This window comes from Aulonocara sp. 'chitande type north' Nkhata Bay, linkage group LG15 (genome assembly GCF_057382095.1).
Source record: "Aulonocara sp. 'chitande type north' Nkhata Bay isolate Kocher_YH1m ecotype deep benthic linkage group LG15, A_spYH_male_GT1.1, whole genome shotgun sequence".
Lineage (NCBI taxonomy): Eukaryota > Metazoa > Chordata > Actinopteri > Cichliformes > Cichlidae > Aulonocara > Aulonocara sp. 'chitande type north' Nkhata Bay.
The window spans coordinates 22,493,713-22,508,036 of NC_141358.1; the positions used below are offsets into that span (position 1 = coordinate 22,493,713).

At 37.3% G+C, this 14,324-nt stretch overlaps 1 protein-coding gene across 3 annotated transcripts in view; it reads right to left on the bottom strand.

Annotated features, from left to right (window-relative positions):
- Positions 1-14,324, bottom strand: part of LOC147313048 (clavesin-2) — a 55,505-nt gene that overhangs the window by 17,409 nt on the left and 23,772 nt on the right. For all 3 annotated transcript variants that reach the window (XR_015125140.1, XM_086265001.1, XM_086265000.1), the window contains 2 exons: positions 2,829-2,939; positions 1,929-2,161 (listed from right to left, as the gene is read on the bottom strand). Coding sequence is in view for 2 of the 3 variants with exons in the window: in XM_086265001.1 (XP_086121127.1) it covers positions 1,929-2,161; positions 2,829-2,939 (344 nt within the window). In the remaining variant the exon portion in view is untranslated. The remainder of the gene's footprint in view (positions 1-1,928; positions 2,162-2,828; positions 2,940-14,324) is intronic.

The window sequence follows — 14,324 nt, forward strand, 5'->3', positions numbered from 1 at the left end:
TGTCGCCAACTGTGCTGAAAGCTTTAGAGTGTCAACCGTGAAGTGCAGTGAAATATTAACTGTAACGGTTTATGTTGATGTTAAAATATTCCGACCTACTTGTGTAAAGTCTGATGCAACAGTCTATCCATTATTTTGTCTCATGCTATGAGGCAAATTGTGAGTATGAATAAAATCTGCAAAAAAAACTTCAGGTCAATCATCACCTCAGGTTTGATTTCCAGGAATCCTCTAATTTCTATGTTTATTATTTTGTTCACACAAAGTTAAAAATACTTTATAAGACATTGGATACATGCAGAAAACACCTGTTTCTGTGTCTGTAACATAACCAGTGTGTTTTTGTAAACAACTCAAAATGCTAAAATGAAAAAATAAAATGTTACTTGCAAGTTTCATTATGTTTCATTATGTTCTATATGCAATCATTTATCAGTATTATTTTTTTACTAGTTAACCTGTGTTATCATTTTTGTTTTAATACTTCATAAAAAGAAAACAGCATCCGCACATTAAATAAAAATGCATTCGTGCATACAGATTTTATAGTATAACACGCATAACACTAACAGTGCTTTATAGGCTAAAAAAGTGTCATAAAAAGTTTTTATTTCCTGCTATATGGGAATTAACCAAAGAGTGAGTTCATTTTTAAATGCACCCTGTTACTGTCAGACCATTTATAACTCACTAATAATTAATTTATGATTGGCAGGGTTGAGCCTTCCTGCAGTGACAGCCTGCTGCCTTAACTCGCTGCTGTTTGTCTTCCATAGTATAAATGTCTTTGAGTGAGTTGACGTTCCACAGTGGTGAGATGATTTACTGTCACAGTGAATTACACTGCACAGTGGCCTATAGGGGGGAAACTCTACAGCAGGAAATGTCAAACATGCTCTCAGCAGAATTCTCTTTGTCAAGAATAAGCACATAAATTTTAGCATATGAATGAACATAAATATATATGTAACCCCCAAAGTCAGCTAGTCTGGATAATACTAGATTGTGTATTGATTGCTTATTTACTTGTCTTTTTTGTAAGGGTTCAACTTCATAAACTATTTATTGACCCCATCATATCATTATGCATCTTTATTGCTTCTTTTTTCAAACCACAGCTTGTATATAAAAGGTCGACTAAGCTATTTTGGAGACCTAAATTCCGCTTTTTGAGGCATATCATTTTGTTTTTGGGGCTTGTTGAGCACAAGACAACCGCACCATAAAACACACCGTGACTATCTAATGTCTGTTTTACTTTAAATAGAACCAGAACAAACAAAACTTTAAAACTAGTAATCGGGAATCTACACTCACCAGAAAAACGCCACATAAATCAAATGTAAACCACAGGATTCCACATCTGCTGGACATTAATGCAGGATTGAGCCACTGGACTATGTCCATCTTTTATAAATAAATCTGATCCACAAGAATCACAAAGAGGTCCAGCCAAATAACACTAGTTGCTTAAATAAAAATCTAATGAATATAAAATCAGATGGAACCATTTAGAGCATATTCATCCCCGCCAGCTGAGACAATGATTACAAGAAGACCACAGTGAGATAAAATCTGTATAGTTCTGTTATTATGCCTTTTGTTTACTATAATTATGCAAAGATAACCAAATTAGTTCCACAGTATATCCTATTGTGAAACAAGCATTTTATTCATTTTTTGTGCATTGTTTAAATTTTAAACCTGCATTATTCTCTGAGAAAATGTATTAGCTGGTAGTTCCTAAGCCTGAAGCAGCTGTGAAATACTTGGGTGGGACTCCTTAGCCTCAGGAAAAAACAGTAGCTCTGGTTGTCATTAAGAGGGTCCTAAAGCATTTAATAATATATTCTTAAACCTAATAATAATCAAAAACAGTACTACATTAAATAAAAACCACTGTGGAGGTTTTAAGATGGTACGCTAACCTCTTCATGGTCTTTGGGGAAAGGTTTTTCTCCAGGTCTCTCTCCAGGTCTTGTACTGATAGGGTGTAGGACTCTGGACAGTAGTCAGTCTCCTCGTCATATGCGTGGTCCAGCAGTGTTCGAGCCCATGTCCCCATATCGTAGGGTGGCATCATCCCACCAAGCTCCGATGGCAAGATCTCTGGGTGGATGAGCTGATGGAGGCTGTTTAGGTTGTTACCATGCATGAAAATCTGCAAAGGGAAAAGATGCACAGGGAAACAATTTAGACCAGAGGTCTCCAACTCCAGTCCTCCAGAGCTACTGTCCTGCAGCTTTGCATCCCTACTGTAACGCAGCTGAATCAAATGGTTGAATTACCTCTTCAGCATGACATCAAGTTTGGCAAAGGTCTAGTAACAAGCCATTCATTTGATTTATCTGTGTTGGAATGAGGATGTTGAAACTCTTGGAATTTTTCTCTCCACATTCAATTTCTTTTCTCTTCTTGAAACCATGAAAAAGATCACAAACACCAAAAAAGCTTGACTATTAGGCCAGTAACCAGACCCAAAATGTCATCGTTCCTATTAAATTTGAGTAGCACAACTTGTTATAACCTAATTCTATATTCTGTTTTAGCATGTATGTTTTTTTTAAGTTTATAGGTTGCTGAATAGGTCATTACCATTTCAAATTTAGAAAGAAAAAGACAAAACAATCAGAACCAAATTACTTTATTAAAAGGAGACCATATGAATTCCAGCTTGCTAATAGTTTTCACCTATCATCCACATTAAAGTGGCTCTCTGTGTGGTTATTTTTACTGTTAGACTGTCTGTGGTCCCAATTTGGAGGGTGCTTTTTTACCTGATTTTGCACCAGCTGAAAGACAGATTATAGACAAATCTCTTGGCTTACCCTCTTCCTTGTCTTGTCTTTAAGAAAGGGTCGGATGACGGTGTAGAGAGCGTGAATGTACCAGGGCTGGTTCACAAAGTGGATCCCTCCAAATCTGGCAGGAAAACTGTCCTGTAGGAAACACAAGAAAAAACAACACAGATGAATATGACATCTGGAGGTCAGCAAAATATGGTGTAAATATATATGTGTGTGTGTGTGTGTGTGTGTGTGTGTGTGTGTGTGTGTGTGTGTGTGTGTGTGTGTGTTACAAAGTTGTATGTCAGTACTGAGCTATGCCCTTATATAATATTCCTGCCAGTTTCCAAGTTCTAATAACCTCTTAATGTTCACCTAAGATTATGTTACTTTTTTGTCTTTGTGATATTATTTGTTTTGACGAACAAGAACAGACAACTCTATATGTCAAGCAGAAAGACTGAAAATAGCAGAAAAATATCACCAGTGAAAGATGTTTAACCAGAAACGTAAAACTGTAAACTACATATTGCCATGGAAACTTCTGCTGCAAATTCATTAATCACCATTATATTGTGCAACATACCTGAGTGCGTTTCCTGTCTCTTTTCATTAGATTAGTTTTGTAAATGGCCTCTAACCTCATAGTCAATAGGAAATGGTCTGCAGTGGCTGCAGGACAAGCCCAGAGGGAAATGAGGCCTTGTTCATACAGGTTAGTGTGTGTACTCTGAGCCTAACTCAGTGATTCCTAGAATGTGGACACCATTATAATAATTATGCTCCAGTCCATGTGTATGAATCATCGTTTGGCCGTAATCCAGCAGTATGGTGAAGACTGTACAGCAATCTGACATAACAGAGCTGGCTGATAAAAATGGCTTGGGGAAAATGTTTATATAAAACATGTTGGCAATGTGTGGGAGAGACAGTGACAGTGTCTGAGGTCAGTGCAGCTTTGTAAATCAGGATTTGACTGATATGAATCATCATGGCCCAAAGTCACTTCAAGTGATTTTGCTCTGATAGCAGTAATGTCAGCTCATACACTGTACAAAGCTTTGATCTAGAGCCATATAAAATTTAAAGACATATAAGACTATATTTACAACAAACCTAACAGAACTGGAAGGTTAGTTCAGGATCAGAGAATGATTTATATTAATTGAGGCAACCTTCAGAATTTTCCTTTAGAGTAACAATCACGCCAAAATTAACCTCTAAACAGCAAAGTAATGGGCCAGTTACTGTCATTTACTGTAAATCTTCATTCAAAGAGCAGCACCACCAACACACCCAATATTCCAAGACAAGAAATGTTTCAATGACTACATAAGATGTGCCATTTGCCAAAAATAAATTCCATATATTTATTACATTGTATATTTATATATGTCCAACCGCCCTGTGACAAACTAGCAGCCAGTCCATGGTATAGTCTGCATCTCAATCAGTGACAGCTGGGATAGCCCATAATTAGATACGAAGAAGAAGATGGATGGAAGGTAAGTTTCATAATAAGATGCAGTATTCGGCATTTTGACAAACATACTCCCCTAGTGATTTTTTCATAATATAAACATAAAATGGTTGAAAATCTTTTCAAACACATTTTTTCTACCATTCATCCTTTCTCTAGAACAACTTGACCTACTTCCAAGGTGGATGGAAGAGACAAAAATGTCCAAGAAAGTCAAAACCTAATGCAGCACTTCTGTCATGTTTGTTTGTTAGCATCACAGTGGCTCAGTAACTAGCACTATGGCCTCACAGCAAGAGGGTCACGAGCTCGCTTCTGTGTGGAGTTTGCATGTTCTCGCTGTGTTTGCATGACTTTCCTCTAGTAGCTCTGGTTTCCCCTGCCTTTGAAAAACAAGCATTTTCAATCTTGCTGATATCAGTACAGGATACTCTTCCAGAAAATATCCTCAATCTTAAGAGTTGCTAAATAAATAAATAAATACTTTATTTACATATCATGAAGTTAATCAAAGTTACTCTTCTTCCATCATTTCCTGCAATTTAAATTTTCTTTTAACTTCGTTGTTGTTGAAAAATGTGGACAACACTAAAAATGGTAGTCCTCTGTGTTTAATCCACTCATTCATACATTTTTAAAAAGCTGTCATGGTCTGTAGATTTTGCTGTTTCCAGTCTTCAGTACAGACTTTTGATTAGGTCTTTGTGTTGCTGGAGCGTACTGTAACGCTTGGTTTTATGACTGTTTTCAGTTTCAAGAGGTTTGGTTGAGTTTGATTTCTTACTTTACTATAATGAGCTTTTTAATATTTTAGAATTCCAATTATATTACCACTCCAGCCTATCTATATTTGATCCTGTGTGTACCGGTTTATTATCCTAGCCTCTTCAGTATCCTCCTGTATCTTGTTAAATCCTCATCTCCGTGTTTAGTGATCCCCAGTTGAGTTTCTTCCTGTTTTATTTTGATAGTTCCCCATCACTTGTGTTTTGCTGTTAGTTTTACTTTTTTATTTTTCCAGTCTGATTGTTCTTGTTACCCAGCTAACATCCTCCTGTGTTTTGCATTCACCTCTGGAAAATATGACAAAAGCTGCACATTTAAGATGATTTCATTTGTCTGTTTCTGTGTAGCCTACACATATTCAAACATGTAAACAAGGATTAACTTAACATTGCACAAGAAATGCTGGTTAATGTTTCAGATGTTGTGTATTTGTTGCAAAAATATTCAACCTCATGTTCAGATGATAAGAAATAACAAAGAAATGTATTTTGGTCCGATGGAGGTCGGACAGCTCGTCTCTCAGCTGTCCGACCCCTCAGTGCTTCTTTTTGATTCTAAATCTCTGCCCTGCCCTCTGCTCTGACAGACATTTTTTCACTTTGATAAAGGGACCTACTGCATTATACATGAAATAGTAAAAATGGAATATGAGCTGTAGGCCCTCTGCTGCGCTGGAGGGACAGAAGGAGGAGAAAAAGAAACAGGCGCTAAAGGATTGATCTACCTTCGCACAAGTGATGTCTAAAGGAAAAGAAAGAGGGAGGAGGTATTCAAATACAGGTTGGGGACACTACAGTGAGAATAAAAGGAGATCCAAAAGGGAAAGATGTAAGAAGATCTCGAGGACTGAGGATGGAGAACGAATTAAAGGCTTAAATTAATGGGAAAGTGGTTATTTTTGGGGTGTTCAGCTTTTGTTTTCCTTTGATGAAATATAGGTGAAAAGAATCACCAAGGAGATAACAGGAGGTAATATGAATGGATGAAGAATAGCTGAAAAAATTGATTTTCAACACTTTTAGACAGATTTTATATAATATTATTCATTGGACAAGTCTAACACAAGAGCTTGCAGATGATTTGAGTCAGTATTCGTCCAATCTAACTTCAATCCAGATGCTGAGGTTGATTTTTACATTTTTTTCCACTCAGCTGAGCAGACAAATCTCTTTACAAGCCATAAAGGGAAGGCTGGTGTATGTCATTATGCAGATTCTGACTATGACTTGTCTTTCCTGAAGCAGCACCTGGTTGTGTCCCCTTTTATAAATCTCAAAATAGAACAAAATCTGTATTTACCAGGGAATAGAAATCCACTGGAAAGTTCACAACTATTAAAAATCTTGCATGTGACTTATGAAATGGTATGGTAAAAACATTTTTCAACGAATATTACAGATTCCCACAAGGCCAAACATCATAATATAATAAAAAATAATACAAAAACAATTCATGTCAAGTTGCTACATAGATTTGTTTGCCTACACGTGTTCATATGTGGGCAGGTGGGTTTAGGTCGGTCATCATCTCAAAATAAGAGAAAACAGAAGCATGATTTTCTGTCTTAGTTAAATGTGACTGTGGGTTTGCAGGGAGACAACTGTTATTTTCTTTTTGACCCGGTGTATGTGTTTGTCAGTAAAATACTGCTGTGTGTGGGAAGGGAACGTTGAAGAGTGGAGGATTAACATTTAAAAACAGAATAAATTAGTTCAACTATAAGCCTAAAGAAAAAAAGAGAAATGCAGTTGACTTATGACTTATCATACCTGGCCACTTATGTTCACTAATTATAGTAGGATAAATCCTCTCCTAAAGTGGAAAATAAACTCCCTGGTGCGCGCGTGTGTGTGTGTAACCTACAGTTAAAATGCTGTTTTAATTTTTGTGTTTGGGCCACACAGCATGCATTTTAAAAGTGGATAGTGCTCTCCTAATGAGAGAATGTTAATACCCTTCTGCTCCACAGCAACTGTATCTGTTCTTGGGGAGATGGCAGGATGATCAGGCACTGGGAAATTGCGGTCTTTGCCTGGAGACTTTTAAAAAATAGCAAAATTTGGTCTGTAAATTCAAAAGTGATCCACTGTCTTTTGAACTACTGCTAAAATTATTAGGTTAAGCTATTTTTTCTATTCGTCATTTTCATTTGTATGATTCTGGCAGTACATCGAAGATCTTGTTACGTTAATGAAGTGTTTCACCAAAGGCAGGTGAGTCACCGTGGGCTCTGCCTTTTTAATATGTGTTTATATAAACTTTGCAGATGATTGGCTAATACTTCAGAAACAACCACCAAACGAGAAAAACAGTAGTAATAGAACTCAGAAACTCATGCCAGGAGGTAGATTTGGTAAAGTCTGAAAACAGTTTGATTCCCTCTCAGAGCACTTGAATTGCAGTTTACTAAATGGTTATTTTCTTGAATTGTTTGGCCTATCCCGCGTTTAAGTGGAACCTTTTTTCCACCTTGAGTTTTTGCCATGACCTGGTCTTACTTAAAAAAAAAAAAACATATTCAAACTAAGTGCCAAAAACACAGGCTGTGCAGCCAGTAAATCCAAGCTGCCAAATTCCAGAAACCAGACAGTCAAAACCACTTCTGCATTTACTTTGATGTTTGGCTCCTGAGAGGCAAAATTCGATTCTAAGCAAATGAGCGAGTGAGGGGATTTATTTTTGGACTCCTGCTCCAGGTCACTGTGTTCAGTTACTGCAAAAGGTTGACACGAATTAGAGGTGACAGCAGATGGAGACAGGTCCAAGCGAACATGTGGAAATTAGGAGAATTTTTATTTATTTATTTCAATTTATTAAGGCTGAATTTGTACATTTAGACGTTGCTTCATCTCTCCCCCCCTCTCCCGAGAGCCTGTGGCTTCACCGACGAGGATAAACACATTAGAAATGATTTTCTCTTCAAAGCTTGGTTCGCCATAGAAAGCAGCACCAACCTCCTGCTTAGTGACATGAGGCAATCCAACAGATTTCCGTCTAAATCTAACCTGGGGCCACAACCTGCAAAATGCAGCACAAAAGCTGCCAATCTTGTTGGTGATGGTCGCTTTTTTTGTCTACAGTAATTACAGTAATGACTGTGAATTAGTCTTCATTTTTCTTAAAATGAGACTATACTAAAAGGAAAAAACACTTAATTTTTCCCTCCCGCTGTGACTTTGAGCTGAAAGAGCCGGGCATGTTTGGTATGTGTTAAAACCCAGCACATTTTGCCACGGTGATGCTTACCTGCTCCACTCAGGGAAATAAAACACTGTGTATCAATCGCAAGATTTTATTTGGAGCTCATATTTAGCGAATACTCGGAATACTTATGCAGACAATTAGTAGTGGATTTGCCTTGGCGAATAGCTGAGCATTTTATTACATTTTCATAACAGAGATATTATGAGTTATAACTTTTAAATATTCCTTTTAAATCAGCATTTAAGCAATAGTTTTAAATGGCAGTATTAGATTTTCCTGAAAGCTGTGATGACACTAAATAAGCACTGACCTTTTATAAGGTCAAAATTAATGCTAGACTGTTTGGATGATTTAACAATAACAAAATATTAAAGGAAATTAGTTTAACAAGCCAAGAAATGTGTTAGATAGTTATTAAGAATATTATTTATGACAAACCTTAACTTCCTGTAAACTGATGGGAATGAGTGAGGAAAACAAACCAACGTTTGGATGCACAGAAAAAAAAAATCTGTCAAGTGGGACGAAAAGTAATCAGGCTTTTCACGTTGTAACCATGACAGCCTCTTTTGTCCCACATGACTTAAATGCAACATCAGCATAGGTTCTCCAGTGTTTCTGGGCTTCTGGTATCATAAATCATGAACTGATAGGCTGACACGAACACTGTGGGTCACACACCGTGTCTGTTCAGAGGCGCACAGACACACAGCAGTAATGACATGTGATTTACCCGTAATGGTTGGAGCAAAGAACAGATGAAGTCAGCCAATCATCAGCAGCCACAGCTGCTTCTCCTGTGAAACGTCTGTTCAGATAGATTATAAGCTGCACTGTGGCGACTGAAGTAGTGAGTCTTCCTTAAGGACACCAAATGTGTCTTTTAATAGACAGAAAACCAGAAAATATTCAGGGTTTTCAATTTATAGCATTTGGATGTCATTACTGGAGTAAATAAGGACAAATATTTAAAAATCAATATGGGCTGCAAAGCTAATCTTTCAGTACACATTCTATTACATTCATTTAATCTTCAGTCTCACTTTCCTCAAGTTTCTTAACCCATTATTATTCTATGAGCGTCAACACATGTTAATTAACATGCTGTAAGGATGCTGCTAATGTGAGAGATTCAGCCAAAAGGCTAATTTACATCTGTTGTACCTGCACATAAATGTTATAAATTAAAAGATGCTAACAGGACACACAAAAGCAGACACAGCAACATATGGTGTCCTCGTTAACCTTATGAGATAAATTTCCTTTGACATCGTGTAAATATTCTGTTGCCTGCTGACATTTAATTTCAGGCATAGCCCATACATTTTGTAAAGAAAGATAAAAAAAAATATCCATATCACATCATGTAATATAAAGAAAACACATTTAGTTTTATTTGATCTATATACACATTTTCCAAGTCTTTTAAAGATGAGATGGATATCCTTAAATGCCCCCAAACACTTGCTAAACAAATCTTTTGTCTGACAGAGGCAGTAGACACCTAAAGGGGAGGAGCTAAAACGTCAGTATATCAGATCATGGATGACCTGAGGGGCTGGATGAAAGACCAGGAGATAATATTTTTATCCATGAAGTATGCAAAGCTACTCAAGTACAGGTCAAAAATGAAAATATATAGATGAAATTTGGATCATAGATCCCCTTTACTTCCCATTTTGGCATTTGTCACAATCGCTGCTCTTTTCTCATTTTTTGGTAACTTTAATTTTTTTTTGCTATAGGTGTTCTTGTTTGTTTTTCCATGTTTTTTATTTATTATTTAGGTGGGATTTCCATTTATTCAATAGCATTACGTGACTTCAGTTCTTGTAATATTTGAATTTCAGTTACTGTTTGATTTTATATCCATCTATCCACTTTCTCCCACTTATCCAATTCAGAGGTCTGAGCCTATCCCAAGCATATTTCTAGAGTTATTAATTCCCTCAGGGTTTCCCTCTGTCTCATCCTCCTGTTATCCCGCTTGTAAAGTTAACTTATATCTCTCTATTTTCCTGTTTATCTTATTGTCACTCACTTCCTGTTTTATTTGTCTCTTGTCTCCTGCATTTACATTTACTTTGTCTCTTTGTCTAGATTAAGTTCAGCTGTGTCTTGTTTCCCTCCTGTTTCCACTTTCTTGCTAACCCTCATGTGCATAAACAGTTCAGTGCTTCTCCTTACTCTGTCTGTTACTCACCCCTGTCTTCTCATTGTTTGTTCCTCAAGGTTTTCGTGTTTCTGTTTGTTTTTGAACTATTGAAATCCTGACCTTTAGCCTCAATAAACTTCTTGTTGTGTGTTAATTTAGTCTGCTTCAATTATCAGCATTTGGGTCTCTCCGTCACTCTTGAATACATGACCGTAGCATGTCATGAAATGACACCCAAATAGTAGAAATCAGAGCATTGGTTAGGGCTAAATGCTTCAGTGAATGAATGTACATTTACTATTAATATGACAGCAGATTGAGTTAAAATAAACTGCAGTGTGTTTAATGTGATTACGGGACATGCCAGTGTGCCACAGAGTGTAACATTGTAGCTCACTGATCTGCTTAATGGTTTCTGGATATAACTGAGGTTCTGTGACACTACTATGTAAGATATATTGCATAATAAATGTTACAAGGATCAGTGGATTAGATAATATGATTGCTCTTGGTCTTTTCAATGAATTTGTAGACACTATAATCAAGAATGTTAATATATAACAACCTATAACAACAAAAAGCCAAAAAAACCTTGCAAAACTACTCCTAAACCACATTCTGAATGTGAGTGTTCGTCACATGCTCTAACTAGTATTTCACTCATCGGCCACTGAATTTGAAATTTAATGACAGCAAAGGCAATTTACTAAACCAAACAAAACACGCAGGAAAAACAAAAGCAGCAGGGCTCTGATATTCAAAGGAGACCAAAGAAAGATGAAACAGTAAGAGTTAGTACACAGTATTTTCCACATATTTTCTACCCTTGCTGCTTTAAATTCTTTTCAAGTTATTGTCATTTGGTGTGTTTGACTTTAAGTCTTTCTCAAAGCAAAAGGAAAACACTACCTGCTGTTTAAAACAGCGTTTACAGAGAAACGCTTCAGAGTGCTACCCAGCATGACTGAAAGGAGTTTGTCGGTAAAGGTATTATGTAACTGTCAGGGCAGGTGAATATTTAATGACTATAGTACTGATGTACCTTTCAAAAATAGTTGGATCAAGAGACAAACTGGAGTGTGAAAAGCAGCAGTGCTCTGAGATTTATTCAAATTTACTTTATTAGGTGATCTAAAGAAAACACTGCATGTTTAGACAAAATGCCCTTTTCCCTTAGATATATTAGTCCACTTATTAATCATACAGCTTTTTCTTCTGAACCTTTCACCAGATATATTAATCGAGATATAAAAAGTAAAAGAGTAAAATGTTCTTGACACAGATACTCTGAAAGTTACCGGTGATACAGGCTGCAAAGAGAACCTTTTAAAATGTTAACCACTGGTTCATTGTCATAAAGTACTATAATTGTTTCAGGATTGCTTAGAGCTCCACAGCGGACAGGCAGCTCTGATTGGATATAATTATAGTTGGACTGTAGCCCAGCAGGTTGGCAAAGTGTTGAATGTGGAAAAGCTAAAACATAAAGTGGTGAGAAAGTCTTTTGAGTGGAAATGTTGTGGGTATAAAACACAATGTGGACCAAATGTCCAAGAAAAGGGAGTCATAGCTAAGGAGTGGCTTTTTTTAGTTTCATGTTGGCAGAACAATCCTAACAATATCTTTGTTTTGTTTTTTTTATTAACAAAACTGAATAAAACTGATCAAGCTCTATTTTCTGATAACATAAGTAACAATTTGATTCAGTTTCAGGTAAGACTACAGCAGCAGGCAAGAAGAAGTAGAAGAAGAGTTTCTCTCAGAACAGCTTTCACACAGCAACAGAAAACAAGACAGACAGATCTTTGGTGGGTGAACCATGTATTTTATGTCTGAACCTGCTGAACCTGTAAGATCAGGTCACACAGAGCTACTGTAAGTCACAGCCTGCTCATTTATTATTTAGTTTATCAAACGGGAGCTGTGACAGCAGCTCGAGACATGATGGAGCCAGACAATGGGAAGCAGATCCACAACATCCCCGAGTTTGCTTTTATCATTAACCCATGCTGACCTGAATCTTCTCTGGACAAGCAAGTGAAAGTAGTAAACTTATTGCAGAAATTCAGCTTGTAAAAAATCATGAAAAGCATCTCTGACACATTGAGTTGAAGCAGACTGGATTTAATTTTCCTTTTGTAGGTGCTCTTCAGTCACTTGAATTCAGGGGACAAGCAATCCTTACTAAGTTGTTAAAAGTTCTTACCTCAGAATGTATATTTACTCCCCTTACCTCAGTCTCAAAGTGTATATATATTTATTCTTCTTATTCTTAGTCTTCCTATATTTATTGTTGTTCTTTTGCACTGGATGGAACTGGAGCCACGTCGTTTCGTCTCTCTATATACTGAACTGTATAAAGCAGAGATGACAATGAAGTTTACTTTGACCTGATAAAATTGGACTCCAAGGCTGGATACGGTAATATTAGTCCATTATTCATAGGCAGAGGTGATAGTTTTGACTTATGAGGGATGAATATAGTCCACCTCAGGCCTTCCAGTTAATCCTGAAGGAGAAGTGCCAAAAGACGGAGAAGCAAAGGATTAAACAATTGTGAAGCCTGAGGTCTTTGTCATTTGTGTTTTGCTTGTTGCCTGTGGTTTTTCTATGTTTTTCTGTTTTATTTTCCCTCTTAAACCCTAACTGTTCATTGAAGATCTCTGTAAAAAATCACCAAGTGCTGCTTGTACGTGATCAATGGATTTGTGAGGTTCAGTTTCTAATTTTGTAGTTTTAATCTTATAATCCATATCACCTTGAGGTGAAAAAACTAAACTGGTGCTATACAAATACCGTAAATATGTCTCATGTATGTACTGTTCACAACACTATTTTATCTTCTTGTTTTGGCTGCTCCCTTTAAGTATTGCTACAGCAGATCATCTGTCTCAATCCCACCCTCATCCAAGCATCTGCTTTTGTCACACCGGCCCTCTGCACGCCCTACTTCACTACATCCATGAATCTTTTCTTGCTGCCGGGCAGCTCCATCGTGAACACCCCTTGTCCAGTATATCCACTATTCATTCAGCTCTGTCTCTCTCTGTGTCTCTGCTGCTCAATGTGAGCTGTCCCTCTGATATACTCATTCCTAATCCTGTGCCTTCTGGTTGTCATGCCTCTTTGTCAGTGCAACTGTCTCCAAACAATACATCATGGCAGGTCGCACTACCATCTTGTAAGCCCATACTTTCACACTTGCTGCTATCCTTCAGTCACAAATCACTGCTGACACACTCTCCTCCCTGCCTCCACTCTCTACTTACCTGTCTTGTGTTTTGTAGGGTTGACCCTAGGTATTTAAACTCACCCACCTTCATTATTCTACTCCTTGCACATTCACTTTTACACGTCTCTCTCACATTCACACACACGTATTCTGTCTTGTTTCTACTGACTTGTCATTCACATTATCTACAGAGGATACCTCCACCTCTCCAGGCTCTCTTCCACCTCTTCCTATTCTAACAGCAGATCACAATGTCATCTGTGAACATCACAGTCCACAGAGACTCCTGCCTGGCCTCATCTGTCAGCCTGTCCATCACAACTGTAAAGAAGAAGGGGCTCAGAGGTGATCCCTGAAGTAATCCCACCCAAACTTTGAACGCATCTGTTACTCCTACAGCACAACTCACTACTGTCATGCTATCCCCTGCACCAGTTGATAACATGTCCTTTAGCAGCCTCACAAACTTCTCTATAACCCATAACGTCCTCATAAAATACCATGGTTTATCTCTTGACATTTATCTTTTCATTTATAATAAAAACACCGAAAACTCATGCCGCTATAAATACATTTTGTTTCCTAATCTTTGTAGTCATTAAGGGTGTTGTTGTTGACTTCTACATAATGTCATTGCAAACAATCCTTTCTTAGAATATATTCCTCTCGGCGTACTTGCGT